At 30.2% G+C, this 14,680-nt stretch overlaps 3 protein-coding genes and 1 non-coding gene across 5 annotated transcripts; 3 read left to right on the top strand and 1 right to left on the bottom strand.

The window, feature by feature from the left end:
• Positions 1 to 2,669: 2,669 nt before the first annotated feature.
• On the top strand, positions 2,670 to 6,073 carry LOC110635968 (receptor-like cytoplasmic kinase 176). Its single transcript, XM_021785476.2, is given in 7 exon segments — positions 2,670 to 3,088; positions 3,538 to 3,845; positions 3,848 to 3,867; positions 4,255 to 4,390; positions 4,515 to 4,657; positions 4,784 to 4,907; positions 5,393 to 6,073. Coding segments are annotated over 7 exon segments (1,137 nt in total). The 5' UTR covers positions 2,670 to 3,077; the 3' UTR covers positions 5,788 to 6,073.
• A 273-nt stretch (positions 6,074 to 6,346) lies between these two features.
• Positions 6,347 to 9,210, bottom strand: LOC110635971 (uncharacterized). 2 transcript variants are annotated; one of them, XM_021785478.2, is made up of 4 exons: positions 8,712 to 8,818; positions 7,968 to 8,034; positions 7,471 to 7,639; positions 6,347 to 6,639 (listed from the first exon to the last, which is right to left on the bottom strand). In XM_021785478.2, the coding sequence occupies exons 2-4, from the start codon at positions 8,028 to 8,030 to the stop codon at positions 6,443 to 6,445; spliced, it is 429 nt and encodes a 142-aa protein (XP_021641170.2). In that variant the 5' UTR covers positions 8,031 to 8,034; positions 8,712 to 8,818; the 3' UTR covers positions 6,347 to 6,442. The 2 variants fall into 2 exon arrangements, with proteins under 2 accessions (XP_021641170.2, XP_021641171.2); XM_021785479.2 differs by lacking the exon at positions 7,968 to 8,034 and having other exon boundaries at positions 8,712 to 9,210.
• On the top strand, positions 9,059 to 12,004 carry LOC110635778 (ABC transporter I family member 20-like). The gene is made up of 7 exons (XM_058147691.1): positions 9,059 to 9,246; positions 9,324 to 9,439; positions 10,197 to 10,315; positions 10,810 to 10,905; positions 11,072 to 11,224; positions 11,305 to 11,382; positions 11,514 to 12,004. Exons 1-7 carry the CDS (start codon positions 9,059 to 9,061, stop codon positions 11,751 to 11,753), a joined length of 990 nt encoding a protein of 329 aa, XP_058003674.1. The 3' UTR covers positions 11,754 to 12,004.
• Positions 12,005 to 13,372: 1,368 nt separating this feature from the next.
• Positions 13,373 to 13,444, top strand: TRNAK-UUU (transfer RNA lysine (anticodon UUU)). The gene has a single exon. It is a non-coding gene; the product is annotated as a tRNA-Lys (tRNA).
• The last annotated feature ends 1,236 nt before the right edge of the window (positions 13,445 to 14,680 follow it).

The following is a 14,680-nucleotide window of genomic DNA, read 5'->3' on the forward strand; positions in this document are numbered from 1 at the left end:
AAATTAATCCCTGTTATCTAAATTGACTGTCAACTTGGAAACAATTTAGTTCTTATTTTATTTTATTAAAAAAATAATTACATCCAAATTTTATATTTAAATAATTATGTACAAAATTATTTTATTTATAATAATATTTTCAATAAATAAACCATTATAAAATTTTATAAAAAGTGTATTCTTATATAATTTATTTTGATAATACATAATCATACATAGATATAAATATTCTTAAAAAATTATATTTTAAGTTAAATTTTTATATCAATCAAATTATTTAAATTTTCAAACAATTAAGTTAATAAAAATTTTATCTAAAAAATAATTTTTGTGAATATTTATAAATTAAATGATTAGTGTACGATTTTGGGTTGTTAAAATAAATTCTATTATTAGATTATATAAAAGTAAGCCTGTATAATTTTTTTTTTAAATTATGTTAGCAGAATTTTTACATTTATTTATTAAAAATATTACTATAAAAAAAATCTTTATAAAATTATTATTCTATAATATAATATTAATTTTGTACTGTCTGAAAAAGCATTTATTATCTACTTAATTATTTTAAATTTAAATAATTATAACTAAAAAATATTTAATATTTTATAAAGATATATAATAATTTAAACATAAAACAAATATTTACTTAAATATAAAATAAAATTACTTTGAATTAAATAAAGTTAACAGAGTTTTTTTAATAGGAAACATTAATGGATTTAATGAAATTAACAATAAATTTATATGATATTGAGTTAAGTTGTTAACGAATTCAAATTTTAGATTAATTATTAAAAAAATTAAAAATAAAAGCTATTTACAAATTTAATTATAAATAATATTTGCTTAAGAAAAATATCATTAAAAAAGAAGTTTTATTAACAGGTCAAATCAATAATTTTTTTATCAAAAAATACAATAATATGTTTTTTAAAATATTATTTCTAACGACATTTTCAGAAAAATTTAACTATATATCTTTGAAAATATTATCTTTAATTATATATTCAGAATTACGTAATATATGTTTTTCAAAATATCACTCTCAATAATATTTTCGTATGTGATAAAAAGATAAAATTATTTAAGGTATATAATTATTTTATTTATTTATTTATTTTAATTTTTATTCAGTCATTTTCCTTTAATTTAATATATATATATATATATATATATATATATATATATATATATATATATATATATATATATATATTATTCATAATATGTGTATATATTATATTTTAAATTTAATATATTTAAATATAATTTTAATAATATTACTTAAACATAAAATTTATTAGCTAATTGAATATAAAGTTTAAATCGAAGATATTATTTTATTAATAAAATAAAATATAAAAAATTTAATTATTTCATATTGAAAATTAAATTAAGAGTATTTTGACATTTTTACTATAATTAATGATAAATTAGATATAAATTGAGTAAATAAATCAATTTATCAATAAAATAAAAAGCTATAAACTAATTTGTGTGATTTTTAAAATATAGGGACTAAATTATTAATTCAAATTTCAAAAATTATATTGGAGTTTACCCTAAAAAAAATTTAAAACACAAAAAAATAAAATAAAATTCCTAATTTGTCCATTAGGTGGAGTTCTTATGATATTATAATTGTTTTATTTTTATATTTATTTTAATTTTAAATAATTTTGAAATTATAAAAATCATTTAATTTAAATAAGTTTAAAATATGTTTTTATTGTATACTCATTGAAAGGAAAATAATTGAATAAAAATAATAAAAAAATATAAATAAAAATAATAATTGTACACATTTAAATAATTTTATCTTTATTTTATGTATTTTTAAAAATACCACTGAAAATGATGTTTTAAAAAATATAAAGCTACGTGATTTTAAAAATATTGTTGAAAGTGATATTTTTAAAAGTATATGATTATACATTTTTAAAAATGATAAAATACCATTAAAAATAATATTTTTAAAAGTATTTAATTATATTTTTTTATAAAAAGTAATTGATCTGACTTGATACAAAAATTTCTTTGTTAGTGAATTTTTTTAAGTAAATATTATTTTTATAAATAATTTTAAAGCCACATTAGATTTATAAATACTTTTTATTTTTACATTCTTTAATAATTAATCCTCAAATTTCACATATTTTATATATATTTTTTAAAATAAAGATTGAGTTATAATTTTTATACAGTTTAAGGACTCATTTGTAAATTAATCTTTTCTACAATAGATTTGACTAATAATAGGTGCAGGAATATAATGATAGAATAATGAGTAATCTTAAAAACAGCAGCCAGGCAAGGTCATTCCGTTACGTGTTTATATTTGCATGTTTAATTTGTATTAATTTATTATTTCTTTTGTAATTAATTATTTTTTAATTAGCAGTTTAAAAAAGTAATTGAAAAATTAACTTTTTGATACTTTTATAATTAAAATATATTAAATTTAGTTTTTGAATTATTTTTAATATCTTTTTATTAATATATTTTGAAAACATTTTTAATAACAATTTTAATATTGATATTTAAAATATTCTAAATAATTTTATATGTAATTTAAGTATATAATAATAAATAAATGGATAATTGAGTGGTATTTTAAAGAAAGATGCTGTGTTGGTTGATGTTTGTTTGGTTGTTTGTTGGAAAGCGAGTCAACCTTCGATAGTTGGCGAGGGTCTAAAAAGGCCACCAAGAAAAGAACCTCAAGCCATTCCGTAGACTCATTTTTCATGCTTTGCTGCAATCTTCTCGTCTCTCTTTTCCAACACCAAAACCAACCCACATATATCATCCATGTCCTCTTTCACTGTTAAGCTTTAAATTAGCTCAAAGTGATCTTTTTTCTCTAGCTCTTACTTCCCATTTTTAAGCAGGAAAAAAAAAAGATTTGTTGATACAAAGATCTGAGCTTTGTCTTTGTTTGATTTGAGTTTGGCTTTTGCAATTGCTGTAGTGAGTTACTGAAGCGTTTGTTTTCATGGGACTTTGCTGTAGCAATCGAATCAAGGCTTATACTCCTTCTAATACAGGTTTGGTTGGTGGGTGTGTGTGTCCCTATGTTTTCACAGTAAGTAGTAATTGATTTTGCTTGATTGGGATTGAATTTTCTTTATCTATAGATGCTTGAGCTGTTCTTTTTGTTAGTTGTCTTTTTTTTCTTTTAGTTTTTAAGATAAATTTGTATGGTTATGTTTCTTTACTTGATTATATGATAAATTCCCTTGGATTGTATCAGTAGTTGTAACAATTTGTTAGTCTCATGAGTAGCCTAAATTTTGGCCCTCTGGAGTTAGCCTTAGCTTGTGATATGTTGTAGAGTTTTAAGAATAAGAAAATCTTTTTTTCTTAAACATAGTTTGAATTAAGAAAGATGTTCTCTGAGATTGTATATCACGTTCAAGGACTTAAATGTTGATGAATTTGTGTTAGAAATTGGGAAATGAAAATAATAGCTTTTTGTGTTTTATTGCAAACCATTTTTAATGAATTCAATTGAATTATTTATTTATTATGTAGGACTGAATTCAAAAATACCAGCAGGGATGCTAAAAATTTGAGTGGCTTGAGTAGAAAGTTCTCATCAGCTTCTAATTCTATACCCCAAACTCCTCGAAGTGAAGGTGAGATCTTGCAGGCAGTAAATTTAGAGAACATCAGCTTCAGTGAGTTGAAGACTGCCACTCGAAACTTTCAGACAGATAGCGTACTAGGAGAAGGAGGCTTTGGATCAGTTTTCAAAGGGTGGATTGATGAGCATTCACTTACTGCTGCAAAACCTGGTTCTGGCATGGTGATTGCTGTGAAGAGGCTTAACCAAGAAGGGTTCAGGGTCACAGGGAATGGCTGGTCAGCAATCTGATTTCATTTTCTTAACTAATTCTACAAGATTTTGGGGATCCATTTTCAATTTTCAATTTTAGTGTTATGTCTCTTTACGCCTTTGTTCATACCTGTTTTGCTTATTTGGGAAAGTGGGTTTGTCCTTAATTGCATACTTCTTTCTTAATCAAAGGGAGCTTAAGGATTACACTGATATCTGTGATCTCGGCTTTTCTTGCATCTAAATTAGTATAGTGATCGTCTCATATGCATAGCTATAAAGATGTTCAAAGATTTCATAATACTAGCTTTTCAGCGAAATAAATGCATTCTAGTTACCTTTTTCATGACCAGAGTGTTTGAAAGATTGTTGAGCTAAACTGTTAATTTGCTGTTGTTCCTTTGGATATACAGGCGGAGATCAACTATCTTGGGCAATTGCAACATCCTAATCTTGTTAAGTTGATTGGTTATTGCTTTGAGGATGATCATCGACTTTTGGTTTATGAGTTCATGCCCCGTGGCAGTGTGGAGAATCATCTATTTAGGAGTGAGTTCCTGATGTTATTTTTATTAGCTGCTTTGTTGCCTATATGAAGAGGTAGCACAATCCCATGCTTACTGCACCTAAGTTAATATATTTTAACTGAAACATTAAACAAAATTTGAAACAGGAGGATCTCACTTCCAGCCACTTTCTTGGAAGATTCGCATGAAAGTGGCTCTTGGTGCTGCAAGAGGGCTTGCATTTCTTCATAGTGCTGAAACAAAAGTCATATATCGAGATTTCAAGACTTCTAATATACTTCTTGATTCAGTATGTAATTTTTCCAACATTGCTTGATCACTTTTTTCGCGATATATCTGAATTTGGGATTAAGGCTTAGTTGAGAATATCTGAATTTGTTGAGGTACACTGCTTCTGTATGCTCCATGTTTGCAGAACCACAATGCAAAGCTTTCTGATTTTGGTTTAGCCAGGGATGGACCAACTGGGGATAAGAGTCATGTCTCTACTAGAGTCATGGGAACTCATGGATATGCTGCACCAGAGTATTTAGCCACAGGTACCATTTTGTGTGTGGTTTCTGGCACTCTCGACTAATTGAACCTATTCGACAAGTTTCAATTTTCAGATTCAATGTACTTCTATAATTTTCTCTATGCTCTCCAAAGGTCTTGGTTGAAAAGTATATTTTTCGCTTGTTTGACACCATCAGAAGTGTTAAGCAGATCCTTAATCCTAGGACATTTTGTGTGTGTGTCTGTGCATATGCATGTTCACATGAGAGAGAGAGAGAGAGAGAGAGAGAGAGAGAGACCAAGTGAATGCTGCATTGATTCCTTTTAAGTACTTCCATTCAAATGTTTCTTTTGTTAAATATTCTCCAAGTGTCATAGCATAGTTCAAAATTTTTGCATAGCTGGGATGCTGTTAATGCAATCTGTGAGGTTCTGGCTTCACTTTTGTCTATTTGTAATATATGATGCAATAATACAATAGCAGTGTACCATGAGTTCTGATCATTGATTGTGTTTTGATATTGAGCAGGCCATTTGACTACAAAGAGCGATGTATACAGCTTTGGAGTTGTACTTCTAGAAATGTTATCTGGCCGACGAGCTATAGACAAGAATCGGCCAACAGGGCAGCATAATCTGGTGGAGTGGGCAAAACCTTACTTGACAAACAAACGCAAAATTCTCCATGTGTTGGATACGCGTCTGGATGGCCAATACTCCCTCAGTCGAGCCCAAAAGTTGGCTAACCTTGCACTTAAATGCTTAGATGTAGAACCAAAGTTCAGACCAAACATGGATGAGGTGGTAAAGGAATTAGAGCAGCTTCAAGAATCAAATAAAAAAGAGAACAATGTAACTCCTGGGGACAACAATGGTGGACGGATTGCACATCCACGACCTTCTGCATCACCGCTTCATGCATAGGCGTGAGTAAGATTTTTTGTTGTTAATATAAAGGAATCCTTAGATGGGAAACATTTTGAGTTCAGGCATGTGCTAGAAGCATGTGCCTATTTGAGCAGTGTACAGTTTCTGGTTATGTACTTTGCGTGCGTGTTAGTATTTATGCCTCCATTTTTGGATTTTTCCTGTTCGCCATCAGAATGATGGAGCACAGATAGTTATCTGGATTACTGCAATATTTTGTACTTGAAAACAGCTACAGAAGAGCAAAGTTTTTATGTGAGTATAATTAAGTTTATTTTGAGCATGCCTTCTGGAATTGATGGACAAGCTAGCAGAGATGGGATGTATAATCCTTCTCCCCTGCCAACAGAAGAGTGAACATTTTCAGTGATATAGCTTCTTAGGTACCAAGGAAAAGTTCATAAACATACATTTGACTAATCACTTTAAACTTTTTTTTTAAATGAAAATCTGAATTCCACCAAGAAACTTTGAGAAGAATTTCATTCTCCCATAGGTAAGTTGCAGAGGCTATCGGCAGCAATAGACAACCTCAACTGCCACAATATATACGAGCTAAACCAAATGTGTTCCAAAATTCAATTCTTCAACCATGGTAAATAAACAAATGAAAATAACAAGACAATTATTGGGACAAAATTCTTCAAGTGATTTATCGCCCTAGCAAAGCAACACGATCCTTCTGTATTGCCTGTGTTAGGTTGATGTCAAAGAGTTCGCATCGTATAGGCATCTCCATTTCATAGAAGGGGTTCTTTAAAACATAATCGGTGTACAATTCATATATGACTGTCAAGAGACCCTCCATGTGCTGCGTCCCAGGTTCACAGACCACAAAGAACTTTGTCCCTGAAGAGGGAAAAAGTGAGCCAAATAGATTTAGAACAATATGTAGCATGATACGATTCAGAATAGTTTGATTTCTTTTGTACAAGTTGAGTACTAAAGCTATTATTATATTTTGTCTTTTGAAATTAAATTTATTATTAGAAAGTTTTGATATATTTAGACTCCTAGACAATTTGAGTTATCCTACTAACAAAGACATGAATGTTGATACACTTCAGAAGAAAATAAATTGCCATGATAATTCATCCAACCTACATAACTATGTTAATTTAGCAGTTAAAGATAGGAGGCCCATATGATAGGTAATATTCATCATATAGGTGAAACCACACAAGAATCAATGAGAATCAGAAAAATGTGAATGGGCGTGTGAATGACAGTAATTTAACCCTTTCCATTGGTCGATTTGCAGATAACATCAACAAATACCCATGAATATAATTTTCAAGTCATTATCTATATAATCATTTAGTGATATAATTGTATTGCTGATAATTGTCTTCAGTTTATTGATCTACCTTAACATGATTAAAGCTTTTTAGCAAATTGTGAAAATATGTGCTGTTCTTAACTAAGCTGATGAATCAAATTAGAAAAAAAAGGATAAGTTAGCATGCAGAAGTCAAAGACATAAATATACAGCAATTCACTGCATTTTATTTATCAAAATCTATCGTTAATTGTTATAACAATAAAAATATTGTTGAGCTGATATTTTCATTATACGGAATCCAGATTCCAAACTCCAGATCAATAGTAGAATTTTTTTTTCCCATATACTATTGAGCATTTTAGTTTTGTGTAATTGAAAAAAAATAAAATTTTGCATACCAGTAAGGGATTGGAAACAATGGAGGTCAAATGTATCTGCTTCAAGGAGTTCGATGCCTGAACAACCAACGGTTGGTGATAGCTGTTGAGAGATAGCATGCATTGAATGCCATAAACTAGCTACTCGTAAGCTATCATTCGTATCCATCCGTCCGGCAGAACCATAATCCTAATTACTCATAATAGAATAAACAAAATACCATCAGACAAGCCCAATAGGCAGCAATACAGACAACAAGAACTCCAACAGTTCTTATCAAATTTAATATTTTTGGTGAGCTTATGTAAAGCCTGAAGTATATGGAGTACATTTGCGAAGCCCTTAAATATTTTGCCATTAAAAAAGTTCTATCTATTCCATTCCTAACAATAAAACGCATGAAGCAACAATGATTAAAACCACAGCAGTAAGGAAGCAATGTGAATCCACCCAGTGCCAAAGTGGAGCTTAGTGCAGTTTCCCCTACTATCTTTATGGGGAAGACAAGTTCATTTACCAGTATGTTGGCCATTTTATTTGCACAGCTCCACAATTTTGTCCACCCCTTCGCTTCTTTCATTAACCTAACAATTAACACACATTATATATAAGGAGTAGTTTATAAATTCTCTTCAGTACCTAATGCTTTCCCCTCTAATCACTTCATTTGTTTTGCTGGAAACTAAATTGCCTAATTACTGTAAAAAATCAGAAGATCCATTTCTGTACTATATCATAGGTTACCCAAACATCCCTATATGACTGCTGAGAAAAAAGGAAAAGGATTTTGAACCAATGCTTATCATTTTATTAGATTGCAAATATGGTAATTCCAAAAATTTCTTTTACAGTCAATGATTTCCATCACCTCTTATTGTGATTCAAGAAGAGAAAAAAAAATTGCCAGGTCTGGAGACAATTTAGCATGCCTCTTTAACATATCTCCAAAAATTATTAGTCTTTTTGTCCCCAAAGAGATTCGCAATTTCCAGCAATCAAAACAAAGAGTATATCTTGATCGGCATTATATGATTGCTGGAAAGTATATGTTTTCCATAAATTCTGAATCAAATCTATAGCTTTTAATCTTCGCAAGCTCATTCTCAGCTTAAATTATGTCAATTTTTTTTTCCAAAAAAAATCCACATTTATCGTAATTACTAACTAATTTATCAATTCCCCAAAAAAAGAATATAAATAAAACCTATCAGAAGCAATTTCAGCGGAAATACAGGCATGAAAATTGAACAGGAGTGGATACCTTGTAGAAGATCAAACCACCTGATTTATTGATAATGTATAAGCTGTAAATCGCTGCCATTTCCAGACACTTTCTCGGAATCTGAACAGCTAGAAAAAGGAGGACTCAAAACCCTAACAATGAGATCGGAACGTTCTCAGTGGGAAAAAAAAATTACCTACAGATCTGCACCGTTTGTCCTGTGGAACCCCATTCGGTCCTGATATTATAGAGCCACGTGTTACTCTCTCAACATGCCACGTCGGGCCATTAGAAGAGTTAGGTAAGAGGCAGATGTATTAGTAGAGGAGAAGCTGCACAGATTTACCTACTCCCCTGGGGTCTATTGTGGAGGAAGAGAGAGGAAGATGGGTGTCCTGGAGCATCAAGAACCAACAATAGAGATCAACGGCCTGAAGTTCACGTATCCAGGTATCGACGGGCACCCACCGCCTGGGTCGAAACCTCTGATAGATGATTTCTCTCTCACTCTCAAGTCCGGTGACCGGTGCCTTCTCGTTGGATCAATGGCGCTGGTTCGTATAACCTTTTCAGAGTTCCTAACAGTTAGTAGTGAAGATATTGATTATAAGAAAGGGTTTAATTTTTGTTTTTGGGTGAAAATTCGATTAGGGAAAACGACAATACTGAAGATATTGGGAGGAAGCACATGGTGGAGCCTCAAATGGTTCGCGTGTTAGGAAGGTCTGCTTTTCACGACACTGCTTTGACGTCCTCCGGTGATCTCTGTTATCTTGGAGGAGAGGTTGGGGTTAAATGATTCAGTCCTTTTTTTTTTTTTTTTTTATACACAGCGAAGCCAAAAATTTAGTTTTTTCTTTATTATGCGGAATTTCATTACACAGCGAAACCAGAATTTACAATTTTTTTTTGGCCAAAATTCTACTAATACTGCATCATATGCTATAGACAAACATAATTATTAAACTAGAACACACTCAAGCCTTGAAGCTTTTTAAGAGTTCAAGTACCACTTATGTTTGTTTGTTCATTCCTGTTTATTGTAAATTGTCTATTTATTAATTGTTTATTTAATTATTGGTATGGCTTGGAGAATATCATATGTAATAGGGTGAATTACAATGTACTCTGTGGGTATTACCATTATTTAATGTCATTTAACTATATATAACAAATAATTAAGAGTATTTTGTCATATCGTTTCTATATTGTTTGATTACACTTAGTAATAATAATAATAATAATAATAATAATAATTTAATTGGATCTAAAATATTAAACTTTTAATAACTAAACGATGAAGGGATAGAGTTGGAGATTCAGTTATCCATAAATTGTAATTTAATTTAGAAATACATTTGCAATATGTAAAAAGGAAAATAATATACCTCTCTAGCACTAGAAATGGAAAAATTTATGGGAGATGGCGGGCCATTGCCCTCTCAGCTCCTCCCCCACCCCCACACCCCACAAGGCCTCTCCTCTCCTACCCCTGTCCATAATATGCCAGTTTCTCTTTTGTAGTGGAGGTGAGATGTTGCTTTGCTGGGTTAGAGGTTCCCATACAAATTGATGTTTCTACAAAGAAAATGATATTTGGTTTAGTAGGAATTGGTCCTCAAAGAAAAGCTGAACTAATCAAGGTAACAGTTCATTCTAGTCCTCTTCCTCTCATTATTAAAAAAGATACTGTTTTGCGTAAAGTCTAGATGGTGACCAATTGCCTCTATCTCATCCGTAAAATGGTTTTCAGAGTTCTTTCTTTGATACTGACAGGTTTTTGGCCTAAGTAAAATTTATTATTTTGTGCATTCTTTATTGCTTTGGTTTGCAAGTCCTAGTTCCTATTTACTTTCTTTCATTTTCTTGGAAAAGCATATGTATCCTCAGTTTAATATAATAGAAGAAACAACTTTCATCTCATCAATTAACATGAGGAATGTCTTATCCCAATTCAATAATAATAATCCATTAAATTGTTAAGAAAATAATTTGATCAATTTTTACACTTTAAGATGATGAAAGAAGTTAAGTAATTCCATAAGTTGCATTTTGTTCAGCAATTGTGGAGAATCTTATGTTATTTTATTTGGCTTCCAACGTCATGAGAATGCAACTTGCTTTCATGGTACTATAGGTATTAGATATTGATCTGTCATGGAGGATGCACAAGGTTTCTGATGGTCAAAGAAGAAGAGTGCAAATTTGCATGGGTCTCCTTAGGCCATTTAAGGTATCTCCTTCTATTGCATATTTGAACCTTTATAAGAAGTTACTTCACTATTTATTTTACCACCTTGTTTGCTTTTAGTAACCTATGGAGCTTTTTGTATGCTGAGGCTCCTTTTTCCTCGTATCCTTTGTTGTTATATGTCTCATCTACCTCGCTGTTTATCTAGGTTCTTCTTCTTGATGAGATAACAGTTGACCTTGATGTGCTGGCAAGGGCTGACCTTCTGAAGTTTCTAAGAAAGGAATGTGAAGAAAGAGGTGCCACAATAATTTACGCAACACATATATTTGATGGATTAGAGGAGTGGCCAACACATATTGTATGTCTTGTTACCTTTCAGTGGCTCTTCAATACGCTTGTATAATACATGTCCTTCTCAAGTCATTTCTTTTTGTCCAGGTGTATGTGGCTCATGGGAAGTTACAGTTAGCAATGCCAATGGCAAAAGTCAAGGAGATTAGTAATTTATCACTTATGGTTAGTTTTAATGTCTAATTCTTGAATTTGGCACTTCATGTTGATTGTTCTAGACATCATGGAATATTTGTTTTATCACTCTTTTTACATTCTTTTCAAATGATCAATGAACTGATGACATAGACTTGCAGAGGACAGTAGAGAGCTGGCTGAGGAAAGAAAGAGATGAGGAGAGGAGGAGAAGAAAAGAAAGAAAGGCAAGTGGTCTTCCAGAATTTCAAAAACAAATGGAGGGAAGCCGAGTTACTGGTGATCCATCTTCTGCTGCTGTTCATGCTATGAACAATGGTTGGGCTGCTGGTAGACTGCACTCAACCATTGCAGGTGAAGAGAACTTCTTCTTAAGCTCAAATAGAGTTTTGAGACAGTAGGCAAAATAATTCCGATAAAACAGTTAGTTCAAAAGGTCCCCGTTTGTTACACATGATCTCAAATTGATTCGCATATCCTTGAAGTATGACTGGCAAGTGGCAAGTTTGTTCACAAGTTTTTCTGCAGCAAACATTTGAAAAAGAAAAATAAATGCAACAGCTTGTATCATTGTATTCATTTAGTTAAAATCCATATGCAATGGATGTATGATTCATTATGAATAAATAAAGTTGTCAATGTTTGTCTTCTAGTCATCCATTTGCTAGTTGCTCAAAAGCTTCAACTCAGAGGTTAAAGGTTTTGTTTTGCTGGTCTTTGCAGTCTGCCCAGGTCATTAATGTGGAAGTACTTATCCTATAGTTTGCAAGCTTGTAGTTGTGTTGCATTACAACTTATAAACTGAATTCGTAGGCTGTAATGCTTATAATCAAATAGAACAAACATGATTTGTGCATCCAACGCTATAATCTGTCAATTCTTATCATCACCTGGAATTGAGAGGTGCTCATACATGGGATAACAAACGTAGAATACCATTTTCACCTTTCTGAAAGTGAGCATGATGTTGAATCTTAACCAGATTTGGTTTTCATACTCCACAGATTCACCTAGAAATGGATATGAACCCAGTTACTGTGATTTTTATAAGATAAAGAAATCCTAAATTAGCGTCTCAAAGATGTACATGACATTTAAACTGACATAAAAATTTTTGTATTTGTCATTTTGGGCTTTAAGGACTTTGCAATAGAAGAATTGGAAGTCAGGGTGTTTTGTTTTTTTTTTTTTTTTTCAAATAGTAAATTTATAAAGCCTCTAAAGAGGCAAGGAGAATAATACATATTTTGTTTGCTCTAGAGGATTACAAGCAAAAAAATCTTCATGAAGCATCGTTTGTGCTAAATTATATCAAAAAGGCAGAACCCAACCCTTTACTGCACAAATCACATTATGAGCATCTCCTTCAAATGAACTAAAAGAAAATATCTAATTTTGGCTGACGCTGCTTCTCTACAAATTAGAGTTTCCCTTCAAGGGCGAAAGGATAAGTAATACCTGTGGCCATTTTGAATTGCAAGTAATCTCAATCGGGCTAAATGAAAAAAAATTTGCCTAGTATTTTCAAAGTTCTGCTTTATAATAATAAGATTGAAATATTTATGCAAGGAATGTAAAGCCACCTTCGTAAAATGCTTATAGCTATATTTTTTTTAAATGGTTAAATTGATTTATTTAGTTTTAAATTTTAAAATTCAATCATAAATTAAAAAAAATTATTAATTAAATATAATAATTTAGTTTTAATCAAATAACGTTCACTTTCTTGTTCTCAATTATTCTTAGATTGTTTTTTTTTTTTTTTGAATTAAAAGATTCAAGAATAAAATATTACAAGTTTTTTTTTTTTTAATTTTTGTCCAAGATAAGAATATAAAGTACATAAGTTACATATGATATAGAATTGGAAATTGACGGAAGCCAATTACACTTGCAAATTGCAAAGTAATCAAATAAATAACGAACCAATAGCCAATAAATGAACATAATAATTCAGTATAAGAACCTTTTGGGCCAAATATAGTAATGATTTTAATTAAACAGTAGCTAACAACAACAAGCCGTCTTAGCTCAGAGGTAGAGCGCATGGCTTTTAACCATGTGGTCGTGGGTTCGATCCCCACAGACGGCGCTCATGTTTTTGCTAAGCCCCCATAGACCTTACTAATTCAAATATGAATTGCTCCAATGCATTAGGTTTTTTTTTTTTTTTTAATTTTTTTTATATACCCTTTGGAAAGTTTTTTCTTTTATAAAAAATATATTATAAAATAAATCCAAATTTATCAGAATTTACCAGGCATTAAGATTTATTTTTTTCAGGGCAGACAAGAATTCCTAAAACGAAAAAAAAATTATAGGCCTTCTTTCCAAAGCAGACAGAAACCGACCTCAATAAAGCCTTCCTTCCAACTCTTGAATTGAATGGCTTAGGCAAATGAACGCTAATAAGGAAAAATAAGTAGGCAAAGGAAGAGAAAGAAAAGAGGCACGTGCACATCCACCGACATGTGGGATTACTTTTACTCTTTTTTTCCCAGCTTGAGAAACCGTTGTTTGCAATTAATTCCACCAAATTACGCCACGTTTCAAATTGAAGTTTAAAAAGGCAAAAAAATATTTGAGAAATTTATTTTATAATCTTTAAATTATGCAATAAATAACATTTAAATTCTTTATTTTTTGTAAAAAAAAAATTTATTAACCCTATAATATTTTATTATGTTGAACATTTCATTCCTTCTAATTTTTTTTCTAAGTATATTTTGCTAATTATACAAGTTATACAATATAATATGATTAATATTAAATTTTGTTTAGTTAGTTTGACATAATATAATCTATGTAACATAATTTGATATAATCTCATATAGTTCATTTGCTACTTTTTTTTTATATGATTCAACACTTTTAATTTTTATAAAATAATATATTATACTCATCATGCATAAATTTAATAATATATAAAAATATAATATTTAACATTAAATAAACAAGTTATATTTCAATACTTGACTAATTAATAGTTTAATTAAAATAGTAATGTGTTCAACATTTATACAAATTCGCAAATTAAATAAATTTTAATGAAGGAAATAAAACAAACTAAAATAAAGTAATAAATCTACAATAAATAAATAATTTGGCATATATTTACTAATTCATTATTTTCTAATAATGTCATTTATGAATTAAAGGGTAAAAATGAGTTCTAAACTCAGTATAGGTTATAGGTTGACAAGTAATACAAATAATAATGTGTATCATAAATATTAGAATTGGAGTTAATAGTTTAACTCTGTATAGTCTTAATTATAAGTAAGTCAACACCAATTTGATATAACTAAATAATCTAAACCTAACCCTT

This window comes from Hevea brasiliensis, chromosome 5 (genome assembly GCF_030052815.1).
Source record: "Hevea brasiliensis isolate MT/VB/25A 57/8 chromosome 5, ASM3005281v1, whole genome shotgun sequence".
In the NCBI taxonomy this organism is placed as follows: Eukaryota; Viridiplantae; Streptophyta; class Magnoliopsida; order Malpighiales; family Euphorbiaceae; genus Hevea; species Hevea brasiliensis.